We start from the raw sequence: 14802 nt of genomic DNA on the forward strand, positions 1-14802 counted from the left end.
GATCGGGGAGTGGATATACCTCCCACTCTCTCTTAGGGATAGGTTTTATTTTTATGTTGCGCAACACTACGACTTCTAGGGACAAGGTTCGGCCTTGGAGCCCTGTAGTTGGGGAGAGTGGCACTATCCACAAGCCGGAAAGAAAGGTCAACGGTTGTTTGGAAACGACCCGACGGTGTTCCAAACGTGTGTGTTAGGTTAGCTAAAATTTGAAAGTAAGGACATACTCTTTATTGCTTTTCAGCAAAAGGAAAACCAGAGCCTCACAGTCACAGAACCTTGCATAGTCTAGCTACAGTGGGTTAAGTAGACCCGAGGGCGGTTAAGTCTTGCTAAGTATTAAATACTCAGCCTTGCTGTTGAAACCCTTTTTCAGGTATGAGTTTTGAGGATGAGATCGCTAGCTTGACCTATCCATGCTCTTTGCCTCCTGGCTGGTCCGTAGAGTGGGACACGTCTTCGACCGGCAATGGCTATGACGAGTGATACCATGCTTGGGCTAGCCTGGTATCCTTTTGCGACGTGTTGTAGCCGTCGTGTTTTATCTTCCGCTGTCTAAACTCTGAACTTAAGTTATGGCTTGTATAACTACTTTACTACGTTTGGTTTTGTAATAATGGTTTGAACTGGTTTGTAATTAATATTATGCCTGTGTTGTAAAATTGTGGTTGTAATATCTCTGGACTCGCCTTCGTGCGGGGTATGCTTGTTCGATCCAAGAACTGGTGGTTGTATCGGGACGTTACCCGACATACCAAGAATTGTTCCGTTTGAAGTGCGTTTGAGCCGATGTTGCCTTTATGGTGATGGCCTGCGCACTTGAGCCGGGATAATTTAGGCAGTTCTGCCACAGTCGGCCAACATATGTGATAATATACTCCTTTGCTTCGGTTTCTTGAGTCAAAACATCACTAATAACTTTGTCTTCCGCAGCCACATAAAACCTAAACGGAGTACTTCTCCTAGGAGCCTTGAGAACCGGTGGTGAAAACAAATATTTCTTGATCTTCTCAAAATCTTCTTGCCGTTCTGCCCCCTAAGTAAATTCAGCTTCATCTTTCAACCGAAGAATAGGAGTAAAAGCATCTATCTTTCCAGACAAATCAGATATAAACCTTCTCAAGAAATTCACTTTGCCTAGAAACTTATGCAAGTCTTTCTTACAAGTAGGAGCCTCCACTTTCTTCATGGCTTCAATCCTCTTTGGATCAATCTCTATGCCTTTCTCATGAATAATGAAGCCCAAGAACTTCCGGCCGATACACCAAAAGCACATGTGAGCGGGTTTGTTTTCAATCCATACTGACACATCCTCTCAAGAGAAAGTCTTAAATCAGTCAAATGATGACTCAAGTCGGCCGATTTAATTACAATATCATCAATATATACCTCCAATATAATACCAAGTAAATCATGGATGATCAAATTCATAGCTCTTTGATAAGTAGCACCAACATTCTTCAAAATCTAAAAGTCATAACAACCCACTCGAACAAACCAACAGAACCAGGACATCTAAAGGCCGTTTTAGACGAATCCTCTTTGGCCATAAATATTTGATTTTAACCCACGTTACCATCAAGAAAACTGATAACACGATGTCCAGAAGCCTCATTGATCAACATATCGGCTATAGGCATAGGATATTCATCTTTCGGAGTAGCTTTCTTATGATCGCTAAAATCAATGCATACTCTAATCTTGCCCGAATCTTTTTTTCAATGGGCACAATATTAGAGATCCATTCCGCATAACGACAAGACAGAATAAATCCAGCATCTAGCAAACGATTAATCTCTTCTTTTATTCGGTCATACATAACGGGATTAAAACACCAAGCAGGTTGTTTGTAAGGTCTAAAACCGTCCTTAATCGACAGCCGATGCTCAACCAAATCACGACTCAAACCAACCATTTCAGAGTATTCCCATGAAAAACAATCGACATATTCTTTCAATAACTTTATTAAATCGGCTTTACAATCATCCGATAAATTTACATTTACAAAAGTCGGCCTAGGAATAGAACCATCTCCAATATCTACCTTTTCTAATGGATCAGCCGACGTAAAATCTTGGCCTAATTTATCTAAATCACCAAAGTCCTCAATGGCCTCGCACATATCGTTCGCCTTGTCCAGATAGTGCCCAACACGCTACAGCAGCCAATCTGCGCTGGACCGGTCTGACCGGTCTAGTGCACCGATCTGACCGGTCAGAGGCTGCGGTCTAACTGGTCTTCTCTATGTCGCTGACCTGATGCATCATAAAAGTAAATGTAGCTGATTCTCCATCGGCTTTAAGACAATAGATACAAAACCCTCCTTGGTGCAACTGATCAAGTATAATCAGTCAAGTCCAGGCCCGATAAGCACTTGATGTTGTCATGTGCACCAATGAGCTCGGAATCGGCGGTCCCAATGAAAGAAGAGGCATCACCATACACAACCTCAACTTCATCGCTGATCCACTGAATAAGAAATTGGTGCAAGGAAGATGGCACACATTGATTGGCATGAATCCAATCACGTCCAAGTATAAGGTTGAAGTTACCTTGCACCTCGAAGACGAAGAACGCCGTTGCAATTGTCTTGCTTCCAACGGTCCACTCCATCGAAGCAACCCCCTTGGCACCAATGGGATCACCTCCTCCAACGCCGCTGACCATCATGTTCTTCTTGATTAGCTCTTCGTCCGTCCTGCCAAGCTTCTTGTAGAGTGAATAGGGCATCAAATTCACAATTACCCCACTATCCACGAGCATACAAGAAACTGGCTTCCCGTTGATATGCCCCCACACGTAGAGAGCCTTCAAATGATTATCTGAATCCTTGGGCTTCTGAAATATAGCTTCATGGGGCCCAAAATCCAGATGAGCAGTTTCCTCCTCCGATATAGCCAAATAGTCATCGGAGAAGCGCACAACATTGATTTCCATATTTGTATGAGCCTCATAATCCACCAACTCTTCCTCTTCTGGTGCTGAAGGAACTGCTGGAGCCTCTGTCGTGCTAGGTGACGAAGTGGGAACAGTCTCTTCGGCCTTTTGCTTAGGCTCGGATTGGACCGGTCTGACCGGTTGCTCTGAGCGGTTAGACCGGTCGGTGACACCGGTCAGACCGGTCCATTGGAGCGGTCCGACCGGTCCTGTTGGCTGGTCAACTGCTTTGACCTTCCACTCCTTGCCTTGAGGGATCCTTGGTCTATACTTCTCGAAATGCTCATCCCTCAACTTCTCCGCCTCCTTTTCCTTTTGTTCTTGGCGGAGAAGGCGCTGCAACCTCCTCTTTTGAGTATGTGTCAACGCCGGTGAGCACCACCTAGGCTGAAAGTACTTTCTCCTTGTCCTGGTCCTTGGAGTTACTGCCGCTGGCCTCATGATCATTGGCCAACACAAGTTTTTGAGAAGGATCGACCAACTTTTCAATGATCATCGGTCCCTTTTGTGCATCCTTGATTTTGCTTTTGCCATCCCCAACTTGCACAACATCAGCAACTGGAGCCTTCCCAGAATCCACTTGCATTGGCTCTGGTTCTTCCTTCTTTTCCTTGACGCGATATTCTTGATGCGCAGGACGAACTTGGGCCGGCCTCTGTTGAGACCGGTCTGACTGGTCGGGGTAGACCAGTCTGACCGGTCCGGGGTTTTGCCCCTAACTAGATTGGTATTGCCCCAATCGGTCGTGAACCGGCTGCTTCAACCTATCGAAGACAGGCCCTCTGGAACTTCCCTCTCCCTAGAAGTGTGGCGGATACGGCATCGGATAGCATTGCATCCAAAATCCTCCGTTCTCCCATGCGGGAAATTGAGAATCCAATGCTGGTGGCGGCCAAGGCATGGTGGCATACATCGGCTGCATCTGCTAAGGAGGGAACAAGGTAACCACATCACCCCTGCGCTTGCTTAATTCTCCCCTAGGAGATGAAGGTGCGCCTTGTCGCGGAGGTGACCTCGATCTCCTTTTTAGGGGCCGATCGTTTCAAACGGCCTTTGATTACTTGTTCAGCAACTGACCAAAGCTGTGCATCTAATTTGCAAGCTTGCATTGCACCTTTGCCCGATTCATCTTCCATGTACCCACTTCCGGACGTTAGGCTTAAACGTCCAGGACTGACCGCCAGGGTGGTCTGACCGGCCACCAGGATCGGTCTGACTGGTCGGAGAAACCGGTCTGACCGGTCTCGGCTGAGCAGCAGACCGGTCGCCTGAAGAAGAACCTCCTTGCCCCACGAGTGTTCGAGGCTTATCCTCAGATTCTTCTTCCCATCAGGAGCTTTCTCCTGAACCACCTCCGTGGCCAGAATCTTGTTATCAACAGTTAATGGTCTTTCATCACCAATTATCACATTCTTGCCCTTTGCCCCTTCGGCTTGATCTGAATGAATAAGCACCTTGGAGTTGTTGAAATCAATGGTATGCATAGGGAACGGAGCTTTATCTATCTTCATCTCCAGAAAGGTCAATCGTCCTACATTTATGGCCGATTGTACCAGTCAACGAAATACATTACAATCGTTAGTTGCATGAGATGAAGAATTATGAAATTTTGCAATAAGTGCCGCTTTAGCTCCTCAAGCGGCTGTATAACACGAGTAATCTTTAAATGCCCAAGTCTTAACAATTCATCAAAAATGCGATCGCACTTGGACACATCGAAATTAAATTTCATCTCCTCTTACCAATTCCTTTGAGTCGGCTTGAGAGATGCACAAGAACATGGTTTGGCCGAGGCAGGCCAAACAAACTCAGTAGCATATACCTCCTTATCCTCATCGACCGATGAATCGGAATCATATACAACAATATGTGTATTTGAACGGTGGGACTTGTAGGTATCTTTTTACTTTCTAAATTTCACCTCTTGGCCTAAAGCTCTTACCTGAAGCTGATTTAAAGAACAGTAATCCGAACTATCAAGCTTCTTTATATAGATAGAATGCAAACCTGCAAGAGCTAAATCGGCCAAGTCCTTTTCAGAAAGAATCAAATTGAAGCATTGGTTTTTAATATCTTTAAATCTCTTAAAGTACTCATAGATAGATTCATCTCTACCCTGTCTAACCGATGTTAAATCTGTTAACTTAGTTTCATTATCCCTGCTATAAAAATAATCATGAAACTTTTGCTCTAATTCGTCCCAAGAATGAATTGTGTTCGGGGCTAATGACGAAAACCAAGAGAAAGCCATTCCAGTCAAAGAGAAAGAAAACAAACGAACGTGCAAGGACTTGCTAGAACCAGCTTTCCCAAGTTGAGCGATATATTGGCTGATATGCTCCCTAGTGGACCGGTTATCATCACCGCTAAACTTGACAAACTCGGGAACACGCTAACCAGCAGGGTAAGGAATTAAATTAAAAGTGTCAACATACAGCCTTTGGTAAAGCCGACTCCTACCCATGTCTAAACCGAGTTTAGACTTGAACATACTGGCCAGATCCTCTCTCATCCTAAGAAGATCGGCCTCATAGTTGCCGGTAGATGTTTGGCCTAAATGATGTGTCGCAGATTAGTAGTAGACATCGTTTGTGTGGCAAATTGCGGATTTGACATGAGCCAATCATCCTACACATCCTTGGGCAACGGTGGAGGAAATGGGGGTTCGCCGTATGACTTCGTAGTATACGGCGGCACAAACTCCGCCAATTCTTCTTCTAGGCTAGGGGCAGCCGAAGTAGGAAGAGGCGCGAGTGGTGGCTGTGACGCAGAATCGAGAACCATGGCACTGGTCTGATCGGTCTGAGCGACCGGTCTGACCGGTCCAGCCGCCGAGGCACCGGTCTGACCGGTCGACTGGACCCATCTGACCGGTTCGGCCCTGGACGGCCGAATTGTGCCTGGCGGTGGTGTCTGTCCCGCGAAGTAATTCGGCGGCATACCATACTGATAATTCTGAGTTGGTGCAGCCGAAAGACTAGGGTTAGGGGTTTGATTAGGATAATCGTTAGCAGGTTTCTTACCCCTATTTTGTAGATTCAAATCGATGAGTAAATCTTGTGTGACCTTTTATGATTGTTCGAATCTACCCAAAAAGGCTTCCGCAAACTGCTTAATGGAATCGAACGAAAAACTTACATCGCTTGTAGTTGAAGCAGATGAAGCAGCAGCTGTAGTTGTAGTAGATGGGTTCGGCGGTGGCGGTGTGAATGTAGGCAAGACGAACTTCTCCTTCTCGAACACGCCTTGCCGAGTCATCCCATAGCATGCAAGCAATCTCTTCGTGGCCTCCTCCTACTCCTTCTTGAGCTAGGCCTCGAATTGCTTGCGGCTCTCCTCAGGTATGTCCTCATACTTGACATCGACGAGAGTGAAATCTACCTTGGAGGGGTTATCCTTGTCACTGGTCATTGTAACCGATGGATGCAGATCTTCCCCAGCGGAGTCGCCGAAAAGTATGTTGACGCTAAATTGGCCAACACACAAGCGCTAGAACGTGCGGATCGCAATGATCAGATCACCAGCGACGAAACCCGGCGACCGGTCATACCGGTCGAACGCAGAAAACGCCGCGAAACCTAAAACTTCAAGCTCGGGAGGGACCCCGTCGGAGCTTGAAGATCTAGGGTTGTCTTGGGAGTCAGCAGGCCACCCAAGACGCCCTTGAACGCCGTAGAGACGAGCAAAGAATAGCACGAGATTGAAAAGGCTAGAGTTTGAGGAAAAATAGGAAAAGTGCAAATTGACTGATTCGATTGTGTAGAAGGACCTCAATCGACAGTGACCTTTATATTTATAGGCCAGAGAAGACATACCCCTTCCAAATTGAGTTACAAATGGATTTCAAAATACAAATCTAACTCGACTCGGACTGTACAGGCCCTGACCGGTCGGCCTTGGTGTTTACCAATTCTGGCTACCAACAGACATCTCTTTGACACTTTGGTCAACTCAATGCCTATTGCCTAGAAGCCTTCAAATGATTTCACCTTGTTCCGAAGAATTCTTATAGATATATTAACGCCGAATCTAATTTTTTTGGTTTAAGTAATCCATCTTAGACATTAACAAGGACATATTATTACATGTTTTCATACAATTATCTGTTCATAGTATTGCATCTACACAAATATGTATAGCATATCATCAATCCTGAAAGCTCAAAGATGTTGCGACAACATCGCGCCCAACGTTTTCTAGTATTTATCTAGAACTAAAGCCCTGCAATGAATGGCTGGAATATCAGATCCTTGAAATCCTATTGAATCATCATACACGGCTGTTGAATATGCTTTTGCTCTGTTTTCTTCCAGCAAGCTTTTGTCCACTAACAAACACGAGGATAGCGCTCCTATGTAGATAAGCTTCTCAATTTCTCCACTGACTCAATAGGCTTCTCAATTTCTCCACTGAATCAATAGGCTTCTCAATTTGTCCAGTCCTGACATTAGGAACTGGGTATTTCCATGTAGATAAGCTAGCAACAATAGGAAATTACATCACATATATGCTGACACCTGACTAAGTGGAATTTAGAAGACATCTTTTCTCAATCAATAATTATCCAAGCTTTGTACTGCATCTCCAACACTATTAGAGGCATCCATCTCCAACAGTATTCGAGACGTCTGGGTGGCCACTGGATGAGCATCTGCTTGAACTGGTGCCTTCTGTGAGAGTGCTACAATTAATCTGTTTTATGCATTGCTTCTTTGTTTTCATGTCAGAAGAGGAATCCTATGAAAATGACAAACAACCATTTAATAATTGAGCTCACTTTGCTATTTAATCAAATTTTGTACTGTGAAAATGTGTCTCCTTGATATATTTCATAGCCCTCACAAAAATAAAAATCCCAAAAGCTTCAGCAAATCATGAACAAAATACATCTACCACATATTTATACACTCACCATTTATATGAAATTGAAAACTATCCTTACCTTGGTAGTGATCTCCGAATGCGAGGGACCTGAAGAACCAGGAGTTTTTAGTTCCAGATCTGTCGCAACATCACAAACACCAGTAGTTCTCACTCCACAGCTTGCTTGCCGCAATGTAGATGGCTTGCTTCTACAGTCTCGTGCAGGAGAGTTAGACCGATGACTACTTGAATGGGCAACTGGGCTATTAAATTTGTTAGATGGCTGATCATTGGGAGGATGACAGGGTTGAGTATATGCCATGCAAGGGGTGCATGCATTGGGGATTGTTCCAGAAGTTTGACTATGGAGAAAGGGATATGCCTGCAGCCGCGGATGCATGGGTACGGAACCAGAGGGTATGGCAAGTGGGACTGGGTAGGGATATGCTGGAGGTGGCCCAATGACTACAGAAGGCTCCATTCCAGCCCACGGGTATAACAACCTCATCCGTTGTTGACACTGGTTATTCAAATTATCAACCTCAGATTTCAGTGAAGCTTTCTCATCTCTAAGCTCGTTCTTTTCTTGTGTCAACTACAAGCAAAAAATGTGTATCAGATAATTAAGTTTTCTGTGGCTGATCTGCTTCTTTGTACAAATATTTACCTCACGTGCTTCTTCAGAAAGTGATGTGTAGTCACCTTTCAGCTTGTTCACCTGAGAAGTCAAATCTTTCAGCATCTGGATTGTGTCACCAAGGATAGTCGCCTTATCATTCCTGGGGCGGTCTGGATCTGGATATTCTAACATGTAGCTGACATGAGATGACGATTAAATTACAGTGGCAACTTAGCATTTTATACAAATAGATTGAGCTAGTACGACTTGCATACACAAATTTCAAACAAACATCTTGCATATGCAGAAACTATCAAAACTATATCCACAAATAGCTTATAGAGCAAAGTTCGTCTATGATGCCCTCTTCCAGGGCACTATTTGCTTCAGGCCTTATGAAAGAATATGGAAATAATGGGCTCCCCCCAAATGCTGTTTCTTCATGTGGTTGGTTGCTCACAACCAATGTCGGAGAGCTGACAGACGGGCTCAGTGAGGCCTTCCCCACCCAGACTGATGTCTGCTGTGTGACCAGGATGAGAACATTCAGCACCTTCTCATTGGGTGTGTTTGCTAGATAGTTCTGGTACTCCCTCCTGCAACATGTTGGTCTTTCTTCGCTTGCCGCACAGCCTGCTGAACCATCCTTTGATGACTGGTGGCGAAGGTGGAAGCTTCTGTTAGTGGTGATTGAAAGCAAATATGGCTCAGAAGATAATAGCTTGATTATGGAGGAACCCAAAGGCCCATACACACAAACAATAACATGCCCCAGCAGTCTGAACATTGATGCCTCGAACGTTCAGGCTGGAATGAAACTCCACAAACACAGTCGAAGGAAGTCCTTTGGTGAAGATGTCAGCATACTGGGATGAAGTAGGTACATGAAGAACCTTGACGTGTCCCAATGCGACACGTTCCCGGACGAAGTGGAGGTCGATGTCAATATTCTTGGTGCGTTGATGTTGAACGGCGTGTTACTGGACATATAGACAGCGTTGATGTTGTTGCAGTAGGCCAGTAGCTCGGCGTAGCGGTGTGTGAAGCCCGAGAAGAAGCTGACACAGCCAAGTTGCCTTAGCAACCTCGTTGGCAACTACGCGATACTCAACTTCGGCACTGGATCTGAAGAGGGTATCTAAGGACAAGGAGATGAGGTTATCGCCGAGGAATACTACATAACCCAATGTGGATTTGCGAGTATCCGAACAACCAACCCAGTCAGCATCAGAGTAGGCAACAGGATCTTCCACTGTAGACGGATGCAACTCGAGACCCAGGTGTAGAGTGGCACGAATGTACCAGCAAGATGAGGTTCTCTCGAATCATGCATATGGAGGCAAATCTGTTGGACAACATAGGCGATATCAAGCCTGGCGAAGGTCATACGGGTCCTAAAGAGGTGCACTAGTTGCTGCAGAAACCTTGGGGTTGGTGTCAACTGGTGTCGAGCAAGGCTTCTAGTCAGTCATACCAGCCCGATCCAAAATGTACAGCATGAACTGCTTCTATGACAGAAGAAAACCCCCACGATGGCACTGAATGTGCATCCACAAGAATTGATGAAACTCACCAAGATCCTTCATGGAAAACTCCTACTGCATTGCCGAAATGATGCGCCGGAGGAAGTCCGTGAAGGAAGCTGTGAGGACTATGTCATCGAACATCCAGGAGCAGATATGTCATGTCGAAGCCACGACGAAGCACGAACAAGTTGGTGTCAGACTTGGATTCCACAAACCTAAGGGACAACAGGAAGGAAGTGAACCAGTTGTACCCAGTGTTTTAAAGGCGTCGCCTAGGTGTCGCCTAGGCGTCTAGGTGCACCCAGCTCGCCTTGGGTTACAGTGGCGCCTTGTCACCTATGCGTTGCCTAGGCGTCCAGGCGTACCCAGCTCGCCTCGCCTCGCCTCGCCTTACCGCCTTAAAAAACTGGTTGTACCATGCATGGGAAGCTTGCTTCAGGCCATAGAGGGACTTGTTGAGATTGCAAACGAAGTTGGGGCGAGCAGGATCCTCAAACCCGAATGGCTCGGAGCAGCATACTGTCTCAGTCAATGTCCCATGAAGAACATTCTTCACATCGAGCTGATGCACCAACAAGTTGCATGACAACGGAAGTGACAACATGGTGTGGACAGTGGCTGGCTTGACGACAAGGCTGAAAGTCTCATCAAAGTCAACTCCAGGTCATTGAGTGAAACCACAGAGGACCCAACCAGCCTTGTAGCGCTCCAGAGAACCGTTGGCATGAAACTTCTGCTTGAAGATCCACTTGCCGGAGATGGCGTTTGTTCATGGGGGTATGCAGCACAAGGTCCCAAGTGGCGCTCTGCAGCAGGGCACCGCTCTTCCGCCATAGCAGCCTGCCAATTCGGATTGGCAAGGGCACTGCGGAAGGTCTTCAGCATTGGTGATTGGGGTGCAGCGTGGTATAACACTGGCTGCAAAAACACCTGTTTGGCCCTAGCAGTCATGTAGTTAACGAACTCTTGACCATTGTCACATTGGACGGCCTTAATGCTGGTGCCAAATTGGGTAGCAACATGAGAAAAAAGTGAGCTAGATTGGTGAACGTGGCAGACTTAAGTCGTAAAGGGAATGTCCAAAGATAATGCGAAAAATCATCAAGAATGACCAAGTAATATTTGTAACCAGAGACACTGGAACAGAAGATGTCCACAAATCACAATGTATGAGGTCAAACATGCTAGCAGCACGAGATGCAGACGCATGAAACGGGAGACAAACATGACGACCTAGCTAACACGCATGACAAATAGAGGAGCTAGCTTCTTTATGATAGGACGGGATGACTAAGGCTAACTTGGTTAGAGCCTCACGTCATAGATGACCGAGACGACAGAACCATAGCGACAAATTGGGGGTGGCCGTGAGAGCTGTGGCAGCTGGGAAGCGCAAGGGATACAGTCGGCCGGAGTCCGGAGAACCTTCACAGAGCAGCCAACGGGATCAAATTCAACAGAGCCATTATTGTCAGATGTGAATTGGCGAACGAAAATTAAGTTCTTTAGATGACTTGGGGAAACAAGAGCATTATTAAGACGTAAAGAACCGGGTAAATGAGCAGTGCTAGTGTAGCTAACAGGGAGCAAGATGTTGTTGCCGACAACAAATGTTGAAGGAACAGGATACTGCGGGGAAAAAGAATGTGAAAGGATAGCAGCAAGAGGGGTCAAGTGGGAGGTAGCACCTAAATCGAAGTACCAGTCATTTCCTTGCCGCTTATTTAGCGTCATGGTGCTGAACGTGGAGGCGAGGGATTGCTAGTCCCAAGAAGGGGAGCTGGCCATCGGTTGTACCCCCATGCAACAAGGCCAGTAGGGGCGCCGCCGAAGAGGTTCTACTGCTAATGCAGGGCAGAAGAGCCAGCCTGCTAGTGGAGGAGGCTGACCCGCTGCTAAGGAAGGTCGACCTGCGGTTGTTAAGCCAGCAACGCCTGCAGCATGAGCATGGCCTGCTGCTGGGGGGTGAGAGGCGCACATGGAGCGGGCCACATGTTGATGGAGCCGGTCCACGGGTTCTGGAACAAGGGCTAAGGGCTGCTATACGAGCCAGACTTGCTCGAACCCTTACCGCTGCCTGCTGCAGACGGCTGGGAGCCGCCGGCGCCGCCCTGCTAGCCCTGCTGGTTGCCTCGGCCACTGTCGCGCTTGCCGAGACCCTTCTTGGGTGGCCTGGAACCAGCGCCGAGCAAGGGGACGCTGCTAGTGAGGCACACAAGAGGGGCCGCCGGTGGCAGCGGCAACCAGAACAAAGGAGGGCACAGACGGACGGTAGGCGAGGTTGAACTCCTCCATCAGCAAGTCTGTGCGGGCATCCAGGAAGCTGGGGAAGGGACGGCCGCGGCGGAGGTGGAGGGGGATGGCGGCGTTGCGGTCGTTGAGGCCACACAGAAGGTTGAGGACGACAGTTAGGTCAGAGATGACCTCACCCAAGTCCCCAAGGGCATTGGCCATGCCCTTGAGACGCCGGCTGTAGTCGGAGATCGATAGATCGCCTTGGCCGAAGTTCTTGAACTAAGCGTCAAGGTATAGGGCACGCCTCTTGCGATTCCAAATGAATTGGGTTTGGACGACGAGCCAAGCGGCGGGTGCCATGCAGCCGCGGTCCGTCAAGGAGTCGGCAAGCTCGGTGAAGAGAGTGCTATACAGCCAGGACTTGACCACGCAATCCATGCGGGCCCAGTCGGGGTGGCCATGATATCTGTAACACCTTAGGGTTCTTTACCCCTTTCTGCTTCTTAATATATTGATGCCATTTCTCCTGTGCATTCGAGAAAGAAAAAACTAACAAGACATAAGAATAGGCAACGACCTAACAAACTAGAGATAGTATGCTGCTGCTTCTTGTAGGGTCTTGCCCATGCGGTCCGCAGGTTGGACACGTCCGTTCCCATAACAGTATACTATCAAGTCATGACCAAAACACTATTGCTCAAATCACTGATGGACAAACTTCATGGATCATACTTCCATGCTTGATATTTGTCAAAACTAAAATGTTTTACTAGTCCAACCCACCCAACACTTGTCCTCATCAAACAGCCCATTCTGATGCTCTGTATGCTAAATTACCACATAGTGACATAAATGAACTTTCAACATCATTAGGCCCCATAAGACTTATTTCAAATTTTCAGGCAATAAATATGGTAACTTCATCTATTCTTGCTAATCTTGCTGATCAATTCAAGAGTTTGGTACACAACATGCAATGTCATGGCCTCATGGGAACACTATATTGGAAATATGCAAAACAATGGAGTAATTTTTTTCTTCTTCTGATATTTTTTAGCCCATCCGCTCTGACCCTTGTTGCGGCTTGTACATAGCACTGTATTTTTCCTGTCCGGGCTCTCCTTTTTAATATAACAGGCAGCTCTCCTGCCAATTAGTTTTGGGGAAAAAAAACAACAGAGTACTTATTGGTAGTACAAGGATAAACATGTCATAGTATGTTCTTTTAAGGTATCCACTGTTGCTGATTTAACATTTATAAATAAGTCTCTTGATAACCCATAGAGGCCAACATACCCATTAAAATTCGTGACTAGCAGCACATGGAGCAATTATGATCTAGCTTCATCCAGACAACCATTTGAGCTGAATCTTTCATCTATACCAACAGCCAGTGTCGATGACAAGTATGACCATAACTCACATATCATTGACTTAACCTAGTTGTATGGTACAGGTGAAAGGTGCACAGAAATAATGGCATGGATGAAATTACCCAATTTTCAAGCTCGAAACAGAAAACAGCATCATACCAAGTGTGTTTCCCAATTCCTGGAACTGCTCGTTTAATTTATCTCTTCGCATCTTCTCACGATCAGCCTTTTGTACCTTGCGCGTGGAAGACGGACCTTGTCCTTTGCCCTCGGTCCTTTGACTGTTGACAAAAGAGGGAACCCTAGTCGTGAGAAAATTTCAGACCAGATGCATCTAAGACTGTAAATAATTTGCACAAAATCACACAACAGATAATCCATGATTGAATCTATTATCGATTACACTTTATTTAAAAGCACACTCCATTCATGCACAGTGTTTTGCTTTACCCGATCCTATGCTATGTAGGGAATTTTTTCCTTAACTATTTTAAGAGACCCCAGACGTTATTTTTAGGACGCCAGTGCTATGGAAAAACTATCTTGGGGGAAAACGAATGTGTCCTGTAACAAATTGTTAAAGGCTATGTTTACCGAATTAAACTATCAGCTGCTCAACTGACGCTACCAATGTAACGCCAGAGAACCCATTTAACTCTATGTCCCTCCTAAATCCCCCAGATTTGAATAAGAATTGGATAACCTCTCCCAACAATTCCCACCGAACTGGCTCCTAACCCTAAAGAAAAAGATTCAAAAGCAAAGCAAATACGCTAAAGTGGTGTGGGGGCTGGGCGACCTGAGGTCGGCGTCGCGCGGGTGGAACAAGCCAACCTCCGGCGGCTGACGGCCGCACGGATCCATGGTGCGGTACGGAAACAGAAGTGTGGGGGTGGGCAGGGCGGGGGCGCGTGGTCACCTCGCTTCCCGTGGCGTGCGCGCAGGGAGCCAGCCGCAGAGGAGGCAAGGTTGAGCCAGCTGCAGCCCGTAGGAGAAGAGGGGCTCGTTGTTCACACGCGGATGGGGTATCTAAGGAAAAATGGATTCAGATGTTTATTCGCATGTCAGATTTTTGGTCATTTTTTTTTATTATAAATAAATAAGATATAAAATTTACTATGTAAATTAATAGTTTTCTATTTAACATTGATCTTGTAAAGGTTCATAAAAACTAAACCTCAAATTTATCATATATATTCTCAAATAATAGATATAAAAATTCGAATACGGATCAGATACGGATTCGAAT

The 14802-nt window shown here is 46.2% G+C and overlaps 1 protein-coding gene across 4 annotated transcripts; it reads right to left on the minus strand.

Annotated features, from left to right (window-relative positions):
- Positions 1-6994: 6994 nt before the first annotated feature.
- On the minus strand, positions 6995-14583 carry LOC120655554 (transcription factor bHLH121-like). Of its 4 annotated transcripts, XM_039933422.1 has the most exons (6): positions 14353-14560; positions 13713-13834; positions 8468-8604; positions 8037-8395; positions 7880-8006; positions 6995-7674 (listed from the first exon to the last, which is right to left on the minus strand). In XM_039933422.1, the coding sequence occupies exons 1-6, from the start codon at positions 14415-14417 to the stop codon at positions 7531-7533; spliced, it is 954 nt and encodes a 317-aa protein (XP_039789356.1). In that variant the 5' UTR covers positions 14418-14560; the 3' UTR covers positions 6995-7530. The 4 variants fall into 4 exon arrangements, with proteins under 4 accessions (XP_039789356.1, XP_039789357.1, XP_039789355.1 ...); XM_039933423.1 differs by having other exon boundaries at positions 7880-8395; positions 8468-8615; positions 14473-14583; XM_039933421.1 differs by having other exon boundaries at positions 7880-8395; positions 8468-8595.
- Between the last annotated feature and the right edge of the window lie 219 nt (positions 14584-14802).

Source organism: Panicum virgatum, chromosome 1N (genome assembly GCF_016808335.1).
Source record: "Panicum virgatum strain AP13 chromosome 1N, P.virgatum_v5, whole genome shotgun sequence".
NCBI classification, from domain to species: Eukaryota; Viridiplantae; Streptophyta; class Magnoliopsida; order Poales; family Poaceae; genus Panicum; species Panicum virgatum.